The 24,054-nt window shown below is 43.5% G+C and overlaps 2 protein-coding genes across 8 annotated transcripts in view; both read right to left on the minus strand.

The window, feature by feature from the left end:
- LOC111964050 (POZ (BTB) and AT hook-containing zinc finger 1) overlaps positions 1-8,674 on the minus strand; it is a 21,359-nt gene extending 12,685 nt beyond the window's left edge. Inside the window, exons 1-5 of one of the 2 annotated variants that reach the window (XM_070443698.1) lie at positions 7,109-8,674; positions 6,865-6,928; positions 5,420-5,591; positions 3,405-3,557; positions 1,321-1,521 (exon numbers count right to left, since the gene is read on the minus strand). In XM_070443698.1, the coding sequence (XP_070299799.1) occupies positions 1,321-1,521; positions 3,405-3,557; positions 5,420-5,591; positions 6,865-6,928; positions 7,109-8,322 (1,804 nt within the window). In that variant the 5' untranslated portion in view covers positions 8,323-8,674. The remainder of the gene's footprint in view (positions 1-1,320; positions 1,522-3,404; positions 3,558-5,419; positions 5,592-6,864; positions 6,929-7,108) is intronic. The other variant, XM_023987728.2, reaches the window with a different exon arrangement.
- Positions 8,675-9,618: 944 nt separating this feature from the next.
- Positions 9,619-23,426, minus strand: LOC111964063 (eukaryotic translation initiation factor 4E transporter). 6 transcript variants are annotated; one of them, XM_023987757.2, is made up of 19 exons: positions 23,306-23,426; positions 22,074-22,251; positions 21,922-21,995; positions 21,664-21,791; positions 21,185-21,444; positions 19,778-19,970; positions 18,749-18,948; positions 17,713-17,851; positions 16,725-16,904; positions 16,189-16,514; positions 15,226-15,306; positions 14,842-15,025; positions 13,183-13,280; positions 12,660-12,799; positions 12,357-12,429; positions 11,906-12,020; positions 11,443-11,718; positions 11,044-11,199; positions 9,619-10,851 (listed from the first exon to the last, which is right to left on the minus strand). In XM_023987757.2, exons 2-19 carry the CDS (start codon positions 22,197-22,199, stop codon positions 10,652-10,654), a joined length of 2,949 nt encoding a protein of 982 aa, XP_023843525.1. In that variant the 5' UTR covers positions 22,200-22,251; positions 23,306-23,426; the 3' UTR covers positions 9,619-10,651. The 6 variants fall into 6 exon arrangements, with proteins under 6 accessions (XP_023843525.1, XP_023843518.1, XP_023843551.1 ...); XM_023987750.2 differs by having other exon boundaries at positions 23,125-23,426; XM_023987783.2 differs by having other exon boundaries at positions 18,779-18,948; positions 23,125-23,425.
- Positions 23,427-24,054: the final 628 nt, after the last annotated feature.

The following is a 24,054-nucleotide window of genomic DNA, read 5'->3' on the forward strand; positions in this document are numbered from 1 at the left end:
ACCACTAGACTCTTCTGGACCCCATGATGGTGCACTCTGTTGACGTGCTTATTGAGGTAAGACTTGGTGCGGAAGGTCTGGGTGCACTCGCTGCAAGGGAACTTCTTCACTGGAGAGTCCTGGCTGGTCTTGGCTTTAACGTCACCTGGTGGCGACCCTCCCACGGCCCCGGTATCGGTAGAGGCTCCGTTGCAGTCGAACGGCGTCCCAAGCTCCTCTTCCTCAGACTTGTGCGGAGACTTAATTTCGTCGCCGTTGGACAGATCCCCGAACAACGGCTCGTCTCCCTCAGATTCTCTTTGATGGGGGCATTTTCCAGCATTCTCCTGCCCGTCTGAGGTAAATACAGAGGGGGTGGGGGAGGATATGGAGGGGTGGAGGACAGGAGGGAGGAGAGGGAGAGTTGATAAGTTGGGGGTTGGGTAAAGGGAAAGGACACAGGGAGAGTCAGAAAGCAGGGGAATTTTAAGGGGAAAGAAAACCTCAAATTAGGCCATGCACACGCAACACAAAATGTGTCTATTTAGACCAGCAGGCAGCACTGCTCTCCGGTTAGCCGCCGCCACCACCTGCAACATGAACAGAGGACAGTTTACTGCTGTGTGTACTAAGCACCTGCTCCCATGAAACCCATTGGTTAAGAACAAAAAAGAGGAGTATAGTGCTGTTAAGTAGAATTGTTCTGCAATTCTTAAAATACTTTGTGTTCATTTATATTATAGGAACAGAGGGCACATTTGTTCAAATTATATAATACGCAGACATTCTGAAGCTTCATTCATTTACCCAATAGATAATACACTTCATTGAAAGCAAGGTCTTTCTTCCTCGTGAGTTTGGGGCAAAAAAGACAATTCCACAGGACCACTTTGTCATAATTTCTTTATACTTAAAAATGTTAAACCTGGACATAAGTGTTTATTGGTAGCACTATGCGGCAGATTATTTTAGCTCAGATTGAACAATGTACAATATCGGCCCATAATATCTGATATGAAAAAGGCTATTGTATCATCCAAATTTTTACAAAAAAATCATAATAAAAAAATAAAAACAACCGGTGTCATGTTTTAATCATGATACCAAAACCACATCAGAACTACAAACGTGTCGACATAAACTAAGCGGCTTATTTCCAGGAAACCTTTTGCTCATGCATCCCGTCAACCAAATTTCCTTGACTCTTTATGCACATGCATCCCCTAGAGGTTGTTATCTTCTCGTCTAACCAACTCTTTACAGTGGAACTCTTGTTACTCGTCTAATCAGCAGGCCTTGTTAGCGCCCTAAGCCCCAACCCTACTGCTGGCCCATACTGACCTGGCAGAGGCCCGTGGAGGGGGTGAAACCCAGGCGGCCCGGCAGAGTGGCACTCCCAGAAATATGGAGCCCCCCCAGGCCCTGGTTTCCCCAGGAGCAGCTCAGGCTGCAGACCCAGGGAGGGAGGGCCGGCCTGGGGGAGAAAGCAGTGACCATCTGCCTCTGGGAAGGTGACCAGCAGCCGTCGACTGGTGCACAGGTCTACACCAAAGACAGACAGAGAGTAGAGAGGGGGCAGCAGAAACAACAGACAAGGCCAGCGGAAACCATACATACGTCAATGTAGTCAGGATATTACCCAGACCTTACTAAGTCTAATTTAGTAGCTTTACTTTGTCCAGTGATTACAATAGACAAAACTGTAAACAGTGAATGAAACTTTTTCCTGTATTACCTGCCAAGCCAGCCAACTTGATTTATTCTAAATAAAAGCAGTTTGCCAATAGATTTAGAATTCTGGCATGCCACCAATAGATTTAGAATTCTGGCATGCCACCAATAGATTTAGAATTCTGGTATGCCACCAATAGATTTAGAATTCTGGTATGCCACCAATAGATTTAGAATTCCACCACATTGCAACGATTTTAGATCTGAGATAGGTAATCACTAGGAAGTCAATTTCTACAGCTAAAAAACTAAATTGAGTTCAAGGTTTTAACCTAGAATCTAAACCTCTCTCCACTAGGTTTTTGGCGATATTCAGATTTTCATACATTTATACCATTTCTGTATCATACTAGGGTATACGTCATTACCGGAAGGGCACATAAGGGTCGCACAAACCAATTTGGGGAACATGGATCTTGATCCAAAAGGGGATTGATTGTCTCTGCTGTAACCAAGAAGCTTGATCTTGCCATCTAGCCACTTAGCTAGCAAGTTAACAAACCAAATGCATAACTGGAGCTCGAGGCGGGGTGGCCGAGGTGGGGGCCCCCCCTCCAACTAAAAAAATGAATCCAAGTACTGTTGGTATGCCTAAATACCTCGGTATACGGTATAACGCCCAAGCCTACTCTCCACACTGCTTTGACTCCTTCTCGCTCTCTGCCAGAGTGAAGTACTGTACAGCCGAATCCATAGGCTGCTGCTAGTTGCCATGGCAATAATAGTTGAAAAAAGCTCCATTGATTCTAGAGGAACACTGCACAGTACTGTATGATTCAATAGACATGCAACATTATAGTGCATCATTTGGCCAATGGCCACAAGTTGATGGAGATGACAGCAAGCAACAAACAGCGTTTTCAGAAAGCGTTCACATTGCCATGCTGAACAGACAGAATAGCATGGCACTAAGGCTATTAAGGCTAAACACAGTCTCTGTGTATGTCTGAGCCCTGACTGAAGAGCAACAAGGCCATTTGGAACATGGGGAGGCATACATGCACTTCTTTGTTGTAGGTTTTTATGAGCTGACTGAGTCCCTGACAACCTGCAGTATCCCAAAACTGACCACTGGGGAGCAGTGCCCCATTAGAGAAGATGCCAAATTCTGTAATTGCAAATGTTTTTTTATTTCAAGAAATAGGCCTATACATATTCTAACCCATTGAGTAAAAGTTATCCTTATTGATAGCTAAATTCACATGATCTCTGCCTAGTAAAACGCAAAAAGTGAAGTTCCCTAATCAACTTCCTCTCACTTTCCTTCTTCACTATATAAACCAAGCAGAAGAGCAGACAATTACACATGCATGCTGATTTAGAAAGAAGTCTGCTGCCATGGGGCTAAAAATCTCTTTATATACACAATATCAGCCAGGACAACCATATCAGCCTGCTGTTCATATGGTGCTTCTGAAGACAGTGTCCCTACTGTTAGCTGATGGAGGCAAAGAGGAGATGGGTCCTTTAGCGTCAGCATCACTGCGCAGGCACAGGCAGGAATGCCTATACGCTTTGTGTGCATGTGTGTATGTTTGTGTATGCTTGTCTTTTTGCCAGGCTTTAAAAACAGATGCAGCAGGTTTTCCCCACAAGCAGCAGCAGAGCAGATTATGATCAATACAAAGCAATAAAGAGACATATGCTGGGGGGGGGGGGCAAGGTGGAGCGGAGCAGGGTGGGCGGCTGCTTGCCTTCCACTGCGCATTGGCGTCCCGTGTGGTAGGGGGCACCGCCGTGGTTCTGCGACTCGGGGAAGGCACCYTGTGCTGGGGCGGTAGCGGGGAGCAATGGCGAGCCTTGGTGCGTTTTTACGTGCACCTTAAGGTAGGATGCAGTGGAGAAACCTGGAGACCAGGAGAAGAACACAGAACAAAAGGGCAGTGGCACTACACATCCAGCTGGGAGAGAAAGGATGCTCCCTGTTGTCATGTACCCAAAGATGACTGTGGGACAACAACATAAACTTGTTCCCACGTCCACCTTCCGTGAAACTGTTTTATATTTTCATGCAGACAAGCATAAGAGCTGGTACCAGGGATAATAATATAATTTTGTTGAACTGAGCTGAGCTTTTGGATGATGTAATAACCCCTCAAAAAGAAATATGAAGCGCATCTAKCTTCAAAAGGTAAGGGAGAATGTGAACCTGCAAAAGAAAGGGTAACCTCTAGCAAGAGTCAAAAAATATGCAACCACTGTTCTCTCTTATCTAAGCTATTAGGCTCACCACAAGAATGACACCATCTCTAGCCAGGTAACTCAAGACAAAATAAGCAAGGTAAATGAAGACAAAAGAAGCCCAATACAGTATGTTGGGGCATAATTTCAGACCTTAGGTCTAAAGAGAAACTGCACGGGGGGGGGCAGAACTAATCTATAGTAGTACACACAATCAGGTAAGACAGACAAGTCTCAAATAAAACAATGTCACTGTTCACTAGGAGCAGCTGACGGCTCCGTTTGACAAAACATTAACCATCAATTACTTTATTACATTAATGAAACCTGTGTTGCATTAACGTACTGACGGTACAAGAGAGTAAATTGGAATGGCAGCAAGAGAATGTTCAGAGGACAACAACAAACAAGAAGCTACCATGGTGGCTGCCAACCCATGACTGATGCACTAGCATTGTGCAGTGGGTCTGAGATTATTGACACCCTTGATAAAGACCAGGAAAAATGACTGCATAAAATAAATAATTTAAATTACTGAGCTATATTGTATGCGCCCAAAAAATTGGGAAATTATATTATTTTATACATTCAATTGCTCAAAGAGAACCCCATACGTACTGTAAAATATGGTGGTGTATCTTTCATGTTAAGGGGATATTTTGCTTCCGCTGGTCCTGTGGCCCTTGTTAAGGTCAACGGCATCATGAACTTTACCCAGTTCCAGGACATTTTAAACAAAAACCTGGTTGTTTCTGGCAGGAGGCTGAAACTTGGCCGCAAGTGGATCATATGAAAATCCACAAAGAAAATTCTTAATTGGCCACAAAATATGCATTTTACAATGGTCATCTCAAGTCTATGGATGTGAAACCCATTGAAAACCTGTGGTTTGAATTGAAGAGGGCAGTCCATAAGTYCAGATGAAGGATACCAAGGATCTGGAAGGATTCTGTATGGAGGAACGATCTAAGATCCCTCCCAATGTGTTCTCCAACTCATAAAACATTTTAGAAAAAGGCTGAGGTGAGGTTTTGAAAACAGGGGTGTCAATTTTTACCCCTACCTTTGAGAAAGAAAAAAAACATATTACTTGTTAAACAAAATCTATTTTTTCCAGCAATTATTTTAGTATAAAATAAATCCCAATTTTTTTGGAGCATACAACATAAGCTCAGTATTTGAATGATTTATTTTARACACTAATTTTTGCTTATCTTTAGCAAGGGTGTAAATTATTTCAGACCCCACTGTATGTACTACCTTGCAGATCACACATGTAGAAAGCAACCCAAGTTCTTTGCACCAGCTGAGGTAGTTACTACATTATTAGATTTGAATAGTAAAAATATTGGTAGATCATCCTTGTGGCAAGATGGAAATAGCATTCTGGAAGAGAGGCAGGTTAACAAGAAGAAGAAAAACATACAAATCTAAGAAACAAGAAGACACAGTCATAGAACGGAAGCTGCCATCCTGATTCTCCTGACAGGCATGAGGAGATGATGCTGCACACTAGGCCTGAGGTTACCTTTGTTGCATATGCTACAGTAGTTGTGAGGTCCTTCACTGTGTTTCTTGAGGTGGTCGGTCATGTACGCAGCCCGGAGGTACTTCCCACATACCTGGCACGGGATCTTGTCCTCGTGGCAAGCCAGGTGAGACCGCAGACGATCTCTCGTAGCAAAGGAGGCATTACAAATCTGAAGAGGAGGAAAATACAGGTAAAGAGCATGCCCTCTTACGTTACCTACAGAAACAGTATTAATTTACCGTCAACCTTTCAACCATATTCTAATCAACAAGAATGAGTATGTTTACATGCAACCAAATAATTCCATATTTAACTGATTATGGCAGTAGGCCGAATATGGCAATAGCCATTAACACTTTACTCTGCTTAAAGATGCACTATGCAAAAATCGCTCTGCCATTTCCTGGTTGCCAAAATTCTGTCCTTGTTTTTAGTTTTTGTGACAAAACATGCAAGTATTCTGTAGAGAGTCATGGTAGTATCTAAACCACTGTGAAATATATTTTCCATAAACCAAAATATAGTACTTTCAGCTGTTTGAAGCTGGTGTAGAAAACCGAAAGTAAAAGATGAAAAAAACAAAACTTAAGAACGGGAAACAAAGAAATAGCTTTTATGGAACTGTGGGCTTGGTGACGAATATGAAGCGAGGGCCAGCTAACGAGGGCATACAGATCGCAGTGGTGGGTAGTATATGGGGCTTTGGTGACAAAACYGATGGCACTGTGATAGATTACATCCAATTTTCTGAGTAGAGTGTTGGAGGCTATTTTGTAAATGATGTAGATTAAGGCAGCCCCCCGCACCTATCTGATTCAGAGGGGTTGGGTTAAATGCGGAAGACCCATTTCAGTTGAAGGCATTCAGTTGTACAACTGACTAGGTACCCCCCTTTCCGGGTTAGGGTTAGGGTTAGTGTAGATTAAGGCAGCCCCCCGCACCTATCTGATTCAGAGGGGTTGGGTTAAATGCGGAAGACCCATTTCAGTTGAAGGCATTCAGTTGTACAACTGACTAGGTACCCCCCTTTCCCCAGTCAAGTGAGTAAAACAAAACTAAAAGTAAGCATCTTTAAAAAAGTTCACACATAAAAACATTGTATGTCTCAACTCAGAATCAAATAGTCTTTGCAAAAATAATATGTTTATTTTGATTGACAATTTTTGCCATCTATTTCAGTCCCATCAGGTAGCCTGATTTCAAATGTGTCCATGTAAACTGGATTATTAGAGAAATCGTTCATTTTGCAAAGCACGTAAACGTTTTAAACAGACTATTATATTCGTTTGGATTGTCATTGAGTAATCGTATTCAATCACAATTCAATCATTAAAAGAAGTAAATACCACACTGACCGATTTGAAGTGTTGTTCATTCATTGTGACAAATATTGCATCCACATCAACTCTCCTAAGAGAATCCAGTTGTTACTATTGTCTCACCTGACACTTATGGGGTCTCTCTGTTGTGTGAACCTGCTTGATGTGTCCATTAAGATGGTCTGGCCTGAATAAAACAAACATAGGCATGTTGAGACAGATGCAGACAGTACATGAATGATTCTGAGTAAGAAGACCATTTGTCTATATTTCCCCTCGAACACAGAATGCTTAGAATAGAATAGGGAATGCCCCTGGAAGTAGTGATGGTATTGTAGGTCTAACATAATAACTGTCCATAGCTCACCTTGAAAACCCCTTTCCACAGCTTTGACAGACGTAAGGTTTGCCCACAGATCCATCGTGTGATCGCACATGGTATGACATCCTATCCTTGCGCTTGAATCGCAGGCCACAGACATGACAAGCATATGGCTTTTCCCCGGAATGAGACAATTTGTGTCGGTTCAGGTGGTAGACATCCCGGAACACCTTTCCACAAATGTCACAGCCAACGTGACGTCTCGTCCTCTCTCGTTTACGGCTGATATCTACTGTTCCATGCAAGGGCATGCCATTCTCCAACAGACCGGGCTGACCAGAGTGCGTTATCAAGGTAGGGCCGCCTCCGCTACTCGCGCCATGGCTGGACGCTCCATGCTGRGCTTCGTGATTTCTCAACCGCACAGCCTCTGTAAATGCTTTGCCACATATTCCACAAGGAAATAGCTGCTCAATGTCTTTAACGTCAGAGGTGCTGTGGTTATAATGTATATGCTCTATGGCTGTCGCTTTCTTTGGTCGTCCCCTGCCTCTCTTAGAACCCGGAGATCCCTCTTCTTGGAACCGGTTGCCCGTCTTCTCTGATGGAGACACGGGCTGCAGGACTGGAATAGTGGACTGGGGGCTGCTATCCGACACGACAGTGTCATTGGCATGACTTCCGTCCACTGTGTGTCCATTGTTGCTATTTTCCAACAAGCCATCCCCATTTGACATGTCTACGGCTAATTTGAAACCCAATTCCGAGCCCCCCGTGGCACGGAACAAACTGACGTCGCCTCCTCGAGAGGGTGGTACAAGGATTTGTACATTGGACTGTTTGATTACTTCTTGGCATATCTCGATGACAGAACGCATTAACAGAAACTTAGCAGCTGTCATCAACTCGGGGAAACATTCCAATCGTACCACAATCCTAGAGGTGTAGACAAAGTCCAAAATGTCTTTAAAAACTTTGGGGCTTATCGTATGCATCTCGAGTTCTTTTGCCTCCCCGTCGCCCTCCGTTTGACAACCAAAAACGGACTCGAAATACTCGCTGCACGCCGCCAGTACCGCCTTGTGGGCAGGGAAGCTCTCTTCGCCAACGCACAAGATCACATCGCAAAACCTGCCTCCATCTTTCCTCTGAATGTTGAGGTTGTGTAGCATCTCCGCGCTATGATTGCTCACCTGATAGGTGTATGAAGAATTCCACGACTGCTCCGCTATTCTCTCCATGCCGAATTCATTCAACATCAATTTAGGTTAGCGACTAGGGGTGGCGAAACAAATAATGTATAAAGCTCAATAGTCGGGGTAAATTAAATWAAAAAACACGACGACCACCCTTCCCTCTGTTTAGCATCTAAAATGTTAGCAGGGAAAAATGGCAGCCCCCCAGCTTCCTGTGAACTTTAACCTTTTTCGTTTCAAACTGAGGGGGTTTATCGTTCTATATTTTCACGTCGCTTTTAGATACTCGACAAAGTGTGTGTCTCTCATGTCAAAGGTATTCTTCTGATACTACAGCCATTTAGGCTACAAGAGGTTGGGTTGAAGTTGTCAAATACATTCATAATATTCCTCTTCCTGGTTTCTCCCTTCATCTTTTTTTTCTCCAACAAGCCCCCTCCCCCAGCCGCCGCTGAGAAAAGGCTGACCGTATAGCTTTCAGAACAAAAAGGGTGCGACCGTGCGCATGTTAGAATAMAACGAAAAATCTTTACAAAGTTGAACTATACAGACGACTCCAACCATAACTTTGATGCGGCAATATTTTTTATGACCCATCCAATTCTGACACTAGTCTATAACATGTATATGGCTTGCTGCCATTCACACGTTGCAGATGCCTTTGGAGAATTGCCCAATTTAAAAGGCGCTACTCGCATATGCAAATAGCCAGCTCATGACAGTAAGGCAAAGAAATTGCGAGAACCGAAACTCAATTTGAAATGTAAAATTCCATGTTTATCGTCAGTTGCCACCACAAAAACAGAAAGGTAAACAAACCATGACATTCAATAAGATTGGGACCCCCCCCCCCAAAACAAAGTCTGCTTCCCTTACTGTCCAGTGGTTCCAATGAAATATGACCTATAATTATTTACAATGAGTGATCATTTAAATGTGTAAGGAAAACTTAAAAAGCAGCTTGTGTTGGAATGTGGGCATAACATAAGAATGGTGAGTGTACCTGTGATAATATTCACCCAAGTAAACCTGATTGGCCAGCTCAGCCAATGACATGTTCTAGGAATAAATGGCAAGCATTTTTTTTAAACAGGCATGTTTTTCCTCCAATTTATGCTTGGCCCACAAATGAGTATACTGTAGGATGAGTCAACATTTGGGTATGTGTTAAAATAATATACATTTAAGTGAGATTGTCACTGGACAGTGACAATTACAAATCAGGCAATGCCACAAATGATATTGTATCGGTCTTAGCAGCTCATTGTTCAAATATGCAGTATTCACACATTTTCCAAGGCTCACATGTTAAGGCTTCAGCAATCTTAGTTCAATACGCACAAATAGAGAACAAAGCCATTGTGATACATTTTTTTTATTGAACATTTTATTTATTCTGTGCTTTTATAACTTAATAGCACATTAACATAAACTGAATCTCTACCACCTACCCCCAAATATGTGATAACGTGATTCAGAAGTGCTTCTCTGTTCCAGTGACTGGCAGAGGGGGAGGGACGCAGTAAAGAAAAAAAAGCTGTGGGCTCTCAAATCTTACCTTAATTCCTTGCATCATTTCACCTTCTCAAAAACACATTGGAGAAGGTCCGACAGGAGGGACCTCATGCCTTCTCCTCCAATACTGTTGAAAAGAAGGCAGGCGAGCCGATGGGATGCAAAGAATCATGGAAAGATGAATTGAGAGTCAGAAAGGCACAACCAGCACTTGCTGTTCCCCCTGTAACACTCCAGTCACCTTTCCAGACAGGGCAGGCAGTGCCACCGACTGACCAAGCCGTAGGGAGGACATCTTTTGAGGGGGTACACGCAGGGCAACTCCACAATCAGTCACCCCTTTCTCAGTGCAGTTCAAATCCATGGGGGGGAGAAATAAAACTACCAGGACACGACAAAGAAGCGCCACTACCCTCGCTTCACGGCTCTACTCCGTCTGACTGCGGCAGTCCGCACTTAAACAGCAAGATACAACCTTCCCCTTACCAAGAAAATGAAATCATATTTATGTACAGGTAGAAGAATCAGATCCATTCCTACAGTCTGTACAATGTTGGGCCTATAAATTATTTACTTCATCTTTACTGCAAAAAAAGATAGACATATCAAAAAACATATCCCAAAACAAAATATGCTGCAGAAAAGAAAAAATCTTATAGAACTCAGTCTTTCCCTTAAGTTGAGGCCTCTTCAATACTCTTACCAGTGACTTCAAGGTTTAAGACAAAACATTGACACAGACTTCGCTCTCCAGGATCTGTGCTTAGTTTTAAATTAAAGTCCACCTTTTTTTTTTTTTGTTAATGGGGAGGTGGAGAAAGGAGGGGGGAAAATGAAGTCTTCCTTTATCCAGCATTCTGGTTGTATGAAACTCTCCTCAGGGCTCAAACTCCAGTTCATCTACACTTATGACCTTAGCAGGCATGGAAGGAAGGGGCTGCTGCAGCACATCTGAGCCAAACCACTTAGACAGACCAGCTCCCCCCACACCAGTGGGGCTACCCCCATGTTGCTGGGAGTGGCTCGTCCGGTGAGGGCCGAGGTTCTGCGACTGGTGGCCTGGGACTGAMGGATGCACTGGGAGGAGAGAGAGAGAATCAAATTCATCAGTAAAGGCCATTCGGAACATTGGGAAACTAATGTCCTTAAAAAAGGGATCCACTGTGCCAAGATTGTGGTGCCCTCATCTCTGCATAAACACTAGTAAAACAAATGCAAAACAGGTGTTCATGTTGAACAACGACAGACTGAACAGAAAATGTCACTTACTTGGTCTCGGTTGATGCTGCATTAGCTGCATGTGATTGCTGGCTCGGGGAGGTAAGAGGGGGTGTCCTGTCGCCCCTAGGGGGTAGAGGGGTTGTCCTAGCAGGGCAGGGGGCAAACCCTGAAGCTGAGCGAGGTCAACATGCTGTGGAAATATGCCTAGGATGGAAAATGAAATGTCAGTGAGCTCCTCAGCAGTTCCCACACACCTCAACCAAACATTGCAGGTTAACTCATCCTGAAAACAAACTCCAACTATAGTTTTTCTACATAACCCTGGTAATATAGGCGTGAGTGTTAATTTCAATAGGCCAACTCATCTTGGCACTAAAACCCATCGCAGTGGCCTTATGTGATGGCTTAGAATAGCTAGGTACTATAAACAGGTAGACCAGTACTAACCTGCCTGCATCAGAGCAGGGCCTAGCTGCTGTGGCTGGATGCCCTGGGCCAGCATCCTCTGCACAAGGCTGGGATGGAGCTGGGGCGGAGGGGGGCGCACCATGGGCACATGTCCGTGGGATAGCAGTGGTATCGGGTAGATGGGGCACGGGTGACCGGCAGAGCCTGGCCTGGGGCGGTCCTGGACGTGCTGGCGAGCCTGGGAGGCCTTCACCCCTCCCAACTGAGAACCACTACTGCCTATCCCATCCAGAAAAGAGCTGGGAGAGCGCCGGTCTATAACACAGGCGCACAAATGCTACATTAGACCAGACAGCAGCAAAAACAACATTGCACAAGTAAGGAGCAGAGACATGGTTTTACCTGAGGTTGCCTTCAATGCATTTCCCAAACAATGTCATTACTGACATGCAAACCTCTGACAACAAAATTTAGAAGAAAAAACAGCCGTTGATGAACGTACCCTCTTGGGAGTYGCCCTCCTTGCTGTCTGGACGACTACCTGGCTCATCTCGACTCTTCTCTTTCGTCTCGTACATCTTACGGATCACAGACGTGGGCACGAAAGAGGGTGACAGCTGTACAACACACAAGCATCAGTAGTTAAGTTATTTTAGTTATATAGGAGGGCATTCAAAAAATTTAAATACAACTTAAACCAGACAGTTGATCAATACTGAGCAGATGGGTAATGTCCACTTTAAAGGAAGAGTAACAGACACGTGCTTATTTATCAAACTGTTTCCTGAAACCACTATGGGTTTGAATCAGTGGAGGGATTGAACAAGGTTACAATGTTATCACTGGAAAAGTGGAATGAGTGTTTCTTATTGGACAAGTTCAGGTAGTCCCGCCCCGTTTTGGTTTTCTGGTTGGCGACTAATGAATACGACGCAGACAACCTTTCGACGTACCATGCTGGTGACTGTGTTGCCAGGGGAGTGTCTGCCTGCAGGATGAGTGCCTGGACCAGGGGATCGGTTCATCCTGGGTTGCCAGATAACACACGTCAATGTAAATCCAGCGATAAATATAAAGCCAACATTTTCATGCTTTGGGTTGCCAAACTTTTAAAATCACAATTTATACTTAAACCAAAGTTGGAATTACAGGAGGGATGGGAAACCCCTAACAAAAATCAGGTGCCCCCCCCATAAGACTTGAAATATCAATGTCAAATTCTAACCCTACTTCAAAAGCGACAAGAACTCAGTCACCTGTTGTGTTGGTAGACCTTGTTCGGAGGCAGTTTGTTGTAACCGGTCTGGAAGGCGTTGTGGGCATGGAGAGCAAGGTCCTGCTGGTTAATCAGAGCCTCCAGGTCAGCCTGGTCCACAGCCATGGACAGCGCTCTCATCTGGAGGCAAAGTCATCAACCACCAGTTTTTACTTACACCACGAGTCAAACGCATTCCATGGAGGGCCGAGTGTTTGCGGGTTTTCACTCCTCCCTTGTACTTAATGAATTAAGGTCTAATTGGTAAAGAGCTCTCCTCACCTGGTTGTCTAGGTCTTAATTGAAAGGGAAAACCAAAACCTGCAGACATTCGGCCCTCAATGAAATGAATGACACCCCATCTCAGGTTTCAGTTTGCATGCCATAATTGTTTGGTTACCAAGACAATGCAAGATCTAACAAAGGGTGTTGCACCATAAACAATTATAGATTTGATGTTAGACGTGCTTCAAATAAGGTTTACTGTCCCAACATTGGCCAATTTGATAAACAACATCTCTAACCTGTTGCTGGTGTAGGGTGGGTCCATGTCCAGGGCTGAGGGATCTATGCATATCTGGGAACTGCTCCCCCATCATGGGCGCCGCACCAACAGGATACCCTGAAACAAGACCAATCAGACAAATCACTTAAAATGTAGGAGCACAATGAGGGAAGTGAGTTTATGATAAATTACTAAAAGTTCATGAATAAAACATTATTGGAGTGTTCCATGCTCAATCAAGTACAATGTACACTCAAATAGTCACTTAGGTGAGACATTTTCAGCGATCCCTTTAAGGGGTGGGCCGTTACTGTGGCAACAGCGGGACTCAAACGTCTGAGATCAGCAGTGTTGGAAACTTAGTGACTGTCCCTATATTTCGTGAGTTATCAGACTGCACCAGCCACTTAACGGTCAAATATTCAGGCGACAAATTCAGCTACTTCTCAGGCTGCCTTTGGGGGAGTTTAGACATAGCATTTAGCGATTTTTCACACTCAATTCTACAGCAAACGAGAGTGGGAGAAGATGTCTGTGCAGAAGTCACAGCAACAGTGCACGTACAGGAAGGAAACACGGGTAGGAAGGCAAAAACGCTATGTCGGGGATCGCAGCAAGGCAAATGGGTGCTGTGACATCGTCACGGCAAAACGTCACCAATCGATTTATCAAGGTGCCAGGAGACGATTTCGCTGAAACATATTTGGTAACATTGGAGATTAGATGCGCCGACGTCTCTTTCCTAGCAGTTGAGCAAGGTCGAACAAAGATTGACAAACAATTTAACGTTAGCGTGTGAAGAAAACAATGTAAGCTGCCAAGAAACACTAGTCACTAATAGACTTTCAGATAAATTCAAACTTCATGACTGAGCTTCTAAAAATGAATCTTTCAGGAGCACAGGTTGCTGCACGAGGTGGGATATGAGACTACAGACTGACCAAAAACAAACCGCAACATGTAGTGTTGGTCCCATGTTTCATGAGCTGAAATCCCAGAAATTATCCATACACAAAGCTTCATTCTCAAATTTTGTGCACAAATGTGTTTACATCCCTGTTAGTGAGGATTTATCCTTTACCAAAATAATCCATCCACAGCATATCAAGAAACTGATTAAACAGCATGGTCATTACACAGGTGCACCTTGCACTGTTCTTCACCTTCAGGATCATCTAATGGGGGGTGCTGAGGAGTATTTCTGTCTAATAAAGCCCTTTTGTGGAAAAAAACGAATTCTGATTGGCTGGGCATGGCTCCCCAGTGGGTGGGTCTATGCCCTTCAAGGCCCACCCATGGCTGCACCCCTTCCCAGTCATGTGAAAAGCATAGATAAAGGCCTAATACATGTATTTAAATTGACTGATTTCCTTATTAGGAACTATAACTCAGTCAAATCTTTGAAACTATTGCGTTTCTATTTTTGTTCAGTATAGTTCTGTGATTAGCTACCCGCAATGAAACAAAACCGCAGAATTAGTTTGAAAATAGTTAAGGCAGCAATTTCGTTGCTATAAATCACAACCTTCACGTGCTCATACTTGACTTGTTCAGTTCTCACATCTATTGTTAGGCGCATATTCAAAAGTGGTCGCACTGTAGTGCCCAGTTGTTTCCGTAGCTACAGTGTGCCCTAAATTAACACCCCCCTTTGCTTCCATATTGATGTAATGTTTACCAGCGGGTGGCCGCATGCGTCCATGGAAGTAGTCAGGCAAAGGAGCCCTCTGTAGGAAGAGTGGAGGCGAGGGCCCCCTGTGCTGAAGACCAGGCCCAGGGGGTGGAGGGGCGTCAGTGCTGCCTAGCACGCTGTGGAGGGTAGGGGAGCCGCTACGGGGAGGGCCCTGGGCACCTAGAAGCTCCTGTAGCAATTACACACACTGCTCAGACAGGACCAACACTCCAACTGAGCCACAGAACATAACACCAGCCCCTTATTCCTTCGAAAGCACCCCAACCAGAATGCTACAGCCTATCAAACTCAACAGCTTAAAATAAGTACTATTTTAACAGAGTTCCACACACCCACCCTGATAACACGAGCTAGCCCCAAACTACACACCTGGAATACGTTCTTCTGCGATGGGGCAGGCACTGTGGCTTCAGGCAGGGGCACTATAGCAGGGTCTGTGGGCTGATTGAGCTGTAACGGGTGGAAGAACGTGCAATCAGACAGCAGCCTTGGTTGTGGACACGCTTTTAAAACCAATCCCTCTGGGCATTTTTCACTTGCATAAATGTTATGCATCAGACCAATTAACACTGTTAGACATTGCATTGCTACAATGTTGTCAAATGTCCAAATACAAGTTACTTAGACATCATCCAATGGAAAATTATGAGATTGTAATGACATAACTGTAACAACCTATTTGACTAAATTCTAACGTTGTAGCAGATGACCAAAATGCAACATTAATTGATCATCAGATATGAAAAGCCCATTGGGATGGAGAAGAGCATAGCATGGCTCAGCCAGAGGCAATGAAATGGTCATGAATGTAGATATACCTCCATGCCCAGAGACCAAAGTGACAGACCCTGACAAATTCACCAGGGCACAACCCCCCCCCCCCCAAATGTCCCAGGACATAAGGGTAATCCAGTCTAATTTGATAAAGGTTAACATTAAGGTTTAATATAAATACAAATATTCTGTATGCAATCATTTGATTGACATGTTAGTTCATAGGGGTTCATGTGAATCCAGAACAACTCTTGGGAGGAACTCAAACTATACAAATTTATGCCCATCATTTTCCAGACCTGACAACTATTAGTCTAGGAGTTCAGTTATGGTTAGGATGCTAGCTTGCATGCATCATTTGGTTTTGAGAACCTTTATGTAGCGCTTACATGTGATGTAAGAGGCCAAACTTTCAGCAGCACACGCGCAAGGGTCAGTTTACCTGAAGCGGCATGCAGCTCAAAGCCGCTAAGGTTTACACATCCAGCATTACCTTAGGCAGCTTGCCGACAGGACAGTCGGTGCTTTTAAAACATCATCCGAGAGCGGCACACTTACGTTGCTGTTCACTTGGTTGGCTTTGGGGTGGGTAGGCAGAGTTCCACTTGCCTTCATGCTGCTGACCAGCTTGTTGAAGGCTGACATGTCAGGGTCTCTGGCCTGTGACCTAGGCGGCCCTGCACTGGGGCCTACACCGCCTGTTAGAGCCTGCTCCAAGTGCTCAGCCATGAAGGGCGTGCCACTGCTGGTGTTGCCTCTGATTCCTCCCCGATGCGGATTCTGGTGCAGTTTCCGATGAGACTGGTGYTTCTGCTCAGAGCCCACRTTCAGCCCCTTCAGGCCTCCCTCCACCTCCTCCAGAGAGAGCACTACACCAGAGTTAGCTAGGGGACAAGATGAGGGCTTTAGAGSTGTTGGAAAAGCGTACATATCTTACTACAAATTCAACATTAGGCAGCAAACAAAAGAAAGCAGACTGAAACATGGAACTGTTTAATAAGAAACAATTGTTTTCCCATTACAAAATGTTTTCGTGCTCTAATGAAACGASCAATGGAAATTAAGTACTGGTCACATGAACAATTGCTACTTACTGCTCTGCTGTAGCCGTTGCTTGTTGACGTTGAGGCTGGAGAGAAGAGGCTTCAGGTCTATCTTGGCCTTGTGTAACAGCTCCAGAATGTCCACCTTGTCCCGGTGCTCCACTGACTGGATGGGGGTGAAGTAGGGGACAGGGCCCATCTGGCTGGGGGACGTGCAGCGGGGGTCTTGCCCTGAGAGACAGTAAGTAACAGTTGCCAAAAAACTAATTAGAAAACGTGCGCAGTCATCAAAACAGAAAGCATCATGGAGTCCTTAGAGGGGTTTGTATGTAATTTCAGGAATTGTGGCTATTAAAAWAAWWATAATAATTATGAACCGTCATATCAAAACAGAAATGTGGCTTTATGATTATATGAAAAATGTGTTTCAGGGTGGTCCTCCATATGCAAAAGACTGTATATAATTTCACATTATGAAATCATGTTTCCATTTTTTTTTTTATACTTAACTAAATAAAGGAGGGCCAATGTTTGCGAGGATGTGTTCCAGGTTGCTAAATATGCATTTCCCTTACTTGAATTCCATGCTGGGTTACAAAAAACAAATATATAAAAATACAATGTGTATTTGATCAGTCCCGCCAMGATTCCGCAAGTGCAATTTCTCTTGCAAAATCAACAATGACTGCTCTTTTTCCACAGAAAGTAGTCAAATAATGGAAGTATTATCTAAAAAAAAAAAAACCCTCGTGGCAGTACAAAAGAGGGCTCGCAATTTCAACCAATCACTACACATTTACCGCATTATATGGTTCAATCAAGCCACATGTCAAACTCTCCCTCGTCAGCGCATTTTCCCAACAAATATTCCACATTGCCATGCAAAACAGTAGAATTGCAACACACAAAAAAATCTATTTTTGTACGTAATTATCACAAAACATCCCTGCAAAGTCCTGGAGGGACTGTTTGATCCTTAAAGTAAGGTCAACACATTAGTATTCATCAAAAATATTTATTTCCGAAGCAGCCCCCTTACCAGCCAGTCTCTCCAGCTCCTCATGGGGGGTGGAGCGCAGGCTGGAGGAGTGGCTGCCTGAGGGACTCAGGTTGCTGGAGAACCACCGGCTGAAACGGCTGGCCGAAACAGGGCCCTCCCCCAGAACATCCTCTATCATCTGCAACACAGAACCAGAGGCCAGTCAGATGCAAGCTCCTGGTCCAGAGTGGCTGACTGCTAAAGGGTGGGTGTGAGCAAAGGTTGCACTTACGTTTACGGCGCTGTCCATCTGCACTTTTGGGCTTTTTTTGGATGCATTTTGTCAGTGCTTTTTGACGGTATTGTACTCTTTCTTCATTGAATCTGTACTTTATTTCCCTATCCCATAGCTAATTTCCTTTTTTATAGATTCCTTCACAAGGTATTGTAATAAGTGCTGAATAAACTGGAACAGATGGGCATAAATTTGCATTGACTGAAACCTAACAAAACCACCATACTGGAGGTACAACCTGTTGCCTTACGACAACGTTTCACTGGAAAATGACAACACATCAAGAAAACCTTAGAAATAAATAAACATCGTCCTGGCCAGGGTGACAATACTGCCACTACCACCACCCATCCAAACAGGCAAAGGACAGTACCATGTGATWAAACCATGGAACTAACCAGTGTAGGTTAAAGGGATAGMTCACCCAAATTACAAAATAATATTGGTTTCCTTACCCTGTAAGCATTTTGTGGACAAGGTATGACAGCAATCTATGCTTTGGTTTGATTTCCATGGCAGTTTTCACATGCTAACAAATGCAAAAAAAAATGCGTGTGGAAACATTGCCAGGGAAACTAAAGCACGGACTGCCAAAATACTTGGTCCACACACTGCTTACTTGTTAACTAAAATGACACATTTGTTTCCTTAACTATCCCTTTAACCTACACTGAAKACTTAAAAGAAAAGGACCATGTGTAGCCAACTACAACCCAGTGTGTGATGCATTTAGATACGACTTAGAACACATTACTGTGGACATTAGCCCAGAGAGCACAACGTATAGCACCCAAAACACACCTTAAACATGCAGTGCTCCCCAGGACTTACAGAGGCCAGTCCTGGCATGGTCTTCTCCAGATTGAAGAACTCATTGAAGTCAAAGTCTCCAGATGTCTGCTCTGGGAGGACCGCTGGGTGTGGGACCTCCTGGTCTGCTGTAGAGTGAGAGTCTTTTACTACCTGCTCTGGCTCCTCCGCAAGCCCACCATTACATTCCACTGCAATAAACAGGAGTGCAAATAAACATTAAGGGTAGCTTCTTTCCATAAACAATCCGATGGCATACAGTAACGTACAGAAAACACTACTGATCATTCGGTGTCTAGAGCCCCAAAAAAAMAAACCTTAGGACATACCTGTACATTGTAAAGGAAGAAACACTATGCTCATGACCCACAAACATTGACCCTCACATCAGTGTGGTCATAATTAGAAAATAAATACACCACGAGACATCAAGGAGCCTATTCAGACTTGCGATAAGTTCATTTTGATATTCTACGGTACTTTTGTATGCTTTTAAGCCAGTAGTTCTGAAAGTAGCGCCCACGAGCCAACTGTCCCAGAAAATTGCCTACTACGTCACAATGTACATATATGTGCACCAAGTTAATGCTCCCCTCGCTCTACTACGTGTTCATTCAATGGCTGACACTCAAACTGGCTCACGTGGGGGTGGGTGTAGTGGAAGTTGTGCTGCACATCTTCCAGAAAACAGTTGCTTTCAAACTAGGGATTTCATGGCTAATTGAGGTAAGACTAATTCTGCTCAGACTATGCATGTATGAACTACACATTCACACAGACAGCTCAAAGTGGGAGGTCCAAAAAATAAAGTAGTCCAAGTACCAGTGCATGTCTAACAGACTTCAGTAAAAAATAATAAGCGTTTACTTAAGTCCATGTTTTGTCTACTTATATCAAGCCTGAACCGAACCCAAGAAAATAAAACAAATAGAACATGGCATCCATAACACCGCAAGGCCAATGGGATCCTTTTGGGGGACGATCCAAAAGTTAATGTATGAAGAACCCAGCATGACATGCCTTCTCTCACAGAGTCAGTCCTCTTCCTGGACCGTTTGGGTCTGCGCTTGTCCTCCTCCAGGATCTTGTCGTCAAAGCCAATGAGCTCTATAGTCTCTGATTGGCTGGTTGGGCCCCCTGAGAACCACTCCGGCTCCTCTTCCGCGTCGTTCCTTCTCCTCTCACTGAACACACGCTTGTCCCCAAAGTCTCGCTGCAGGGGGAAAAAATAAATATATGACACAAGTTTGGGGTCACCTGGAAAACAAGGGCATTTCTATAAAAACTTACACACAAAATTAGTTGACTATTTCCTATTCATTTTGCAAGACATTGACATGGTTATAAATAATGATTAATTGAAAATGTCCTTCAAACTTGGCTTTCATCAAAGAATCCTCAATTTGCCACAGCGTCAATTTGCCACAACGTCCACAGGGTATGGCGTTGCAAAATGGAGCGATAGCCTTCCTTCTTCAAGATCCCTTTTATCCTGTGCAAATCTTCCACTTTACCACCACCAAAGCACCCATAAACCATCACATTGCCTCCACCATGCTTGACAGATGGCGTCAAGCACTCCTCCAGCATCCTTTCTGCATCTCACGGATGTTCTTCTTTGTGATCTTAACACCTCAAACTTAAGACGTCTGTCCATAACACTTTTCCCCAATCTTCCTCTGTCCAGTGTGTTCCTTTGCCCATCTTAATCYTTTCTTTTTATTGGCCAGTTTGAGATATGGCTTTTTCTTTGCAACTCTGCCTAGAAGGCCAGCATCCCGGAGTCGCCTCTTCACTGTTGACCTTGAGACTGGTGTTTTGCGGGTACTATTTAATGAAGCTGCCAGTTGAGGACTTGTGAGGCGTCTGTTTCTCTAACTAGACACTCTGATAAACGCAGATATTCCATAAATTAAAATAAAAAGCAGTTTCCAGCTATAATAGTCACAACATTAACAATGTCTACACAGTATTTCTGATCAATTTGATGTTATGTTAATGGACCATTGTACCATCTAAACTGCTGTGAAATARCCATAACTAAAAATAATTTATTTTCAGCTGGTGTACTAAACCTAAAGTAAAACGCACAAAAAATAAACAGAAATAGCGCACAGACTAGATCACTTTCTCTTTTTACCCTAATTTTATCAGAAAGTCTTAAGACTTGCTTTCAATGAGAATGAGATCTATAACTCACATTTCTACCTAAATTTGGTCAGGATACATATTGRAGCTTTAAAGAGGAAATAATGGAGCCTACACAGCTCCGGATGATTGTCATTTAGATTGATTACCGCAGAACGTATGCCTCCCCMTGAGGCACAAGTAACTGCCATTTTGTGGGGTCGGTACATACTGATAGAATATCCCTAAAAGGATAAATAGTTTCAATTGAATGCAGATCAGGAATCAACAGACACTAACCCGGAACCTCTTATCTTTGAAGTCCCGTTCCTTCTCCATGCGGGGTTCCCTCTCGAAGCCTCGCGCCGCCATGATGCGGCCACTGCCAATGCGCCGCGCCCCACCCAGCCGGAGACTCTCGTTCTCCTTATTCTCCAGGGGGCTGATGGGGCGGCGGGTGGGTGCAGGCAAAGCATTGCCAACACAGCCCCCTCCAAAGCTACGACGCTGGGGGCTGAGCACCACGTCCAGGTCATCCTCCTTTAGTCGCTCGCGGGGATCTGACAGCGTCACAAGGCACAAACATAACATTCACTATAATGCTTCATGTTGTATTTTAAAAAGCATAGTAAGTGTAAGCAATTTGGTACATCTAAGGGTAGCCAAATTAATTTGAGCTCAAAACCCCTCAACCCTTATTGAATATGCAATAGACAATTTTAAATGTATGCCACAGGCATTTGAATATCAGCTATGAATATAAAACATTATTTATTTACCTGCAATTCTACGTTTTAGAGGGACCCTATCATCCACAAAGTCCTTCTTATATCCATCCACAGGAGAGCTGCACTCTGAGGTGGGGTACAGCGAGGCATGCCACTTCTCGGGGTCCCAAACACCATCACTGTGGTCCAAAAATAAGACCAAACCAGAGGGACAAACTCAAKAGTTAGCATAGAACCAGCATGATTGGCTAAGACTAAGCTTTGTAGGGTGTCAAGTTAATCCAAAGTGTGACAAAGGAAAACACTCACCTGTCATATTTTTCAGAAAGACAGTCTGGCCTTTCATTAGAAATTGGGAAATCTTTTATCTCCAAAAGCTGCTCCTGTAAGAAATACACATTGTGAACCTAAGTCCATGAAGCAATCTAATAACTTGCACATCTATCAACATCTCCAAATACCTTGGTGTATCTGTAAGGGGATGGTCCTGTTGATTCCTTGACCACTTGGTCTTTCACCACCACTGTGTCACCATTCTCCTGCTCCTCTACACAAGCATCCTCCTCTACACAAGCATCCTTTTCCATGACTCTTTTAGGGGGCTAAACCAATGTATAGCTTCTGAGACTAGTAGTTGACCTGTTGAAAAACGACATGCTGTTATGATATAACCCTCACAGGCTTACCAAAAGTAATTACAATTCATAAACATAAAAGTAATTATATATTGCTCAGGAAGACTGCTGATAAAGTACGTGCAAAGAAATTAAAACAGCGTATTGGCACACTTTTAAAATGTAGTTTGTGTAGTAATATCGATACAATAGTTAAACGCAACAAGCTAAGACCAATGAAGTTAATCGAAAAATCTAACGTTATACCTWAACACATTAAGCACCGAGGTATATGAACGACATTAGCGCAAGGGCTTCGACGTGGACTGGTGATAAAATCCGACTCAACCAATTTGCCAAAGGAAGCTGGCCTGGCAATATGTCTTCCATACCTGAGCGGCACAGGCAAACTAAGTCATAGCAATTAAGTAGCTAAATTGGCTACCATTAGCATGCTAGGAAACTGGCCAGAATTAGTCAGCAAGCTGTCAATCTAGTGGAAGTAGTTAAGTTAGCATATTTGCGTAGTTAACTAGCTAATTGACAAAACTGCGTTGGTAGATGTAGCTAATGCATATGTTGATGCCAACTTACAAGACCGGCGTCAAATCTTCGATGGACGGCTGACAATTAACTAAATTACACGACCGTCGTGTTTGGTTTACTGGTAACTAGTTAGCGAACATTAGCTAGTTAGCTGCCAAAACTTTAGTTTAGCTAGTTAGCCTGAAAGCCGACTTGTCGGCTAATCTGATAGCTAGTTAACGTTTGTGTTCGGCTATTCAATTGATAAACGCCGAGTACATATGTAACGTTAACCAAGCAAACAAACACGCCATCATATCACTCTGGATAAATTGCAGATACGTATATATGTAGAAGGTATCCATTAACTTACAATGCTGTTTAGAAAACGMTTGAAGCCGACTCAGAAGCTAGCTACGTTTGCTAGCTAAGCTAGCTCTATGGCTAGTTAGCCAGCTAGTTTGCTGGAGATAAAGCCTTCCAATAAGTGCGATACGTTTTTCTAAACAGCTAGGGTTGTTATTTTGGCCAACGCCCGTGATATATCTACGAACCGAAATCCAAACGTATACTAGCGTCTTCCTGGGATTGTATTCGAATGTCGAAATATACTTCTCTTCGGTCTCTTTTCTCAGTCGTAGCAGTGATTTTTCTCCGATCACCGCTTCTGAATGAGGGTCCTTCGTAGGATTATATAGTGCCCATCACTAGTGCCTTACTCAAACATAGGAAAATATTATAAATCATTCATTTAAACCATTACTGTCTTTGACATAGTCTCTTTTGACTACGAAATGAATATATATGAATTTAGATTAAATATCAACGACTGCTTGTATTTTACGATTGAGTAATTTTATATCAGGCATTATGTATGGCTAGCTAATTGTTGACATTACATAGCGGATCGATGAAAGCCCAAACTGATCGATAATTGTCATACTTTCAATGTAATTTTAAACAAACTAGCCCTTTCCTTAATTAATAATTTGACGTATAGGCCAACCAAATGCCACTCAAAACATCCACCTTTTTTATTTATTTGTAAATGATACCATACCCTGTCATTTTAGGGTAAAATTCGATGTGCTTTACATCACGCTCATCAGTTCAGTATTTGTACAGAGGGTTGCTACAGTAACGTTTGCAAGACAACACGAGGTCACTGTGAGTGGTGGTAACTTCACCGTCATTGGTTCCACCATAAAGATCCGCATGTTTATTAATTCCACTGGGTATGACAGAAGCATCAAACAATTTGTTAAAAATAAATTAGATTAATCCCACAAAGATAGCTAATTTA

This window comes from Salvelinus sp. IW2-2015, linkage group LG1 (genome assembly GCF_002910315.2).
Source record: "Salvelinus sp. IW2-2015 linkage group LG1, ASM291031v2, whole genome shotgun sequence".
NCBI lineage: Eukaryota > Metazoa > Chordata > Actinopteri > Salmoniformes > Salmonidae > Salvelinus > Salvelinus sp. IW2-2015.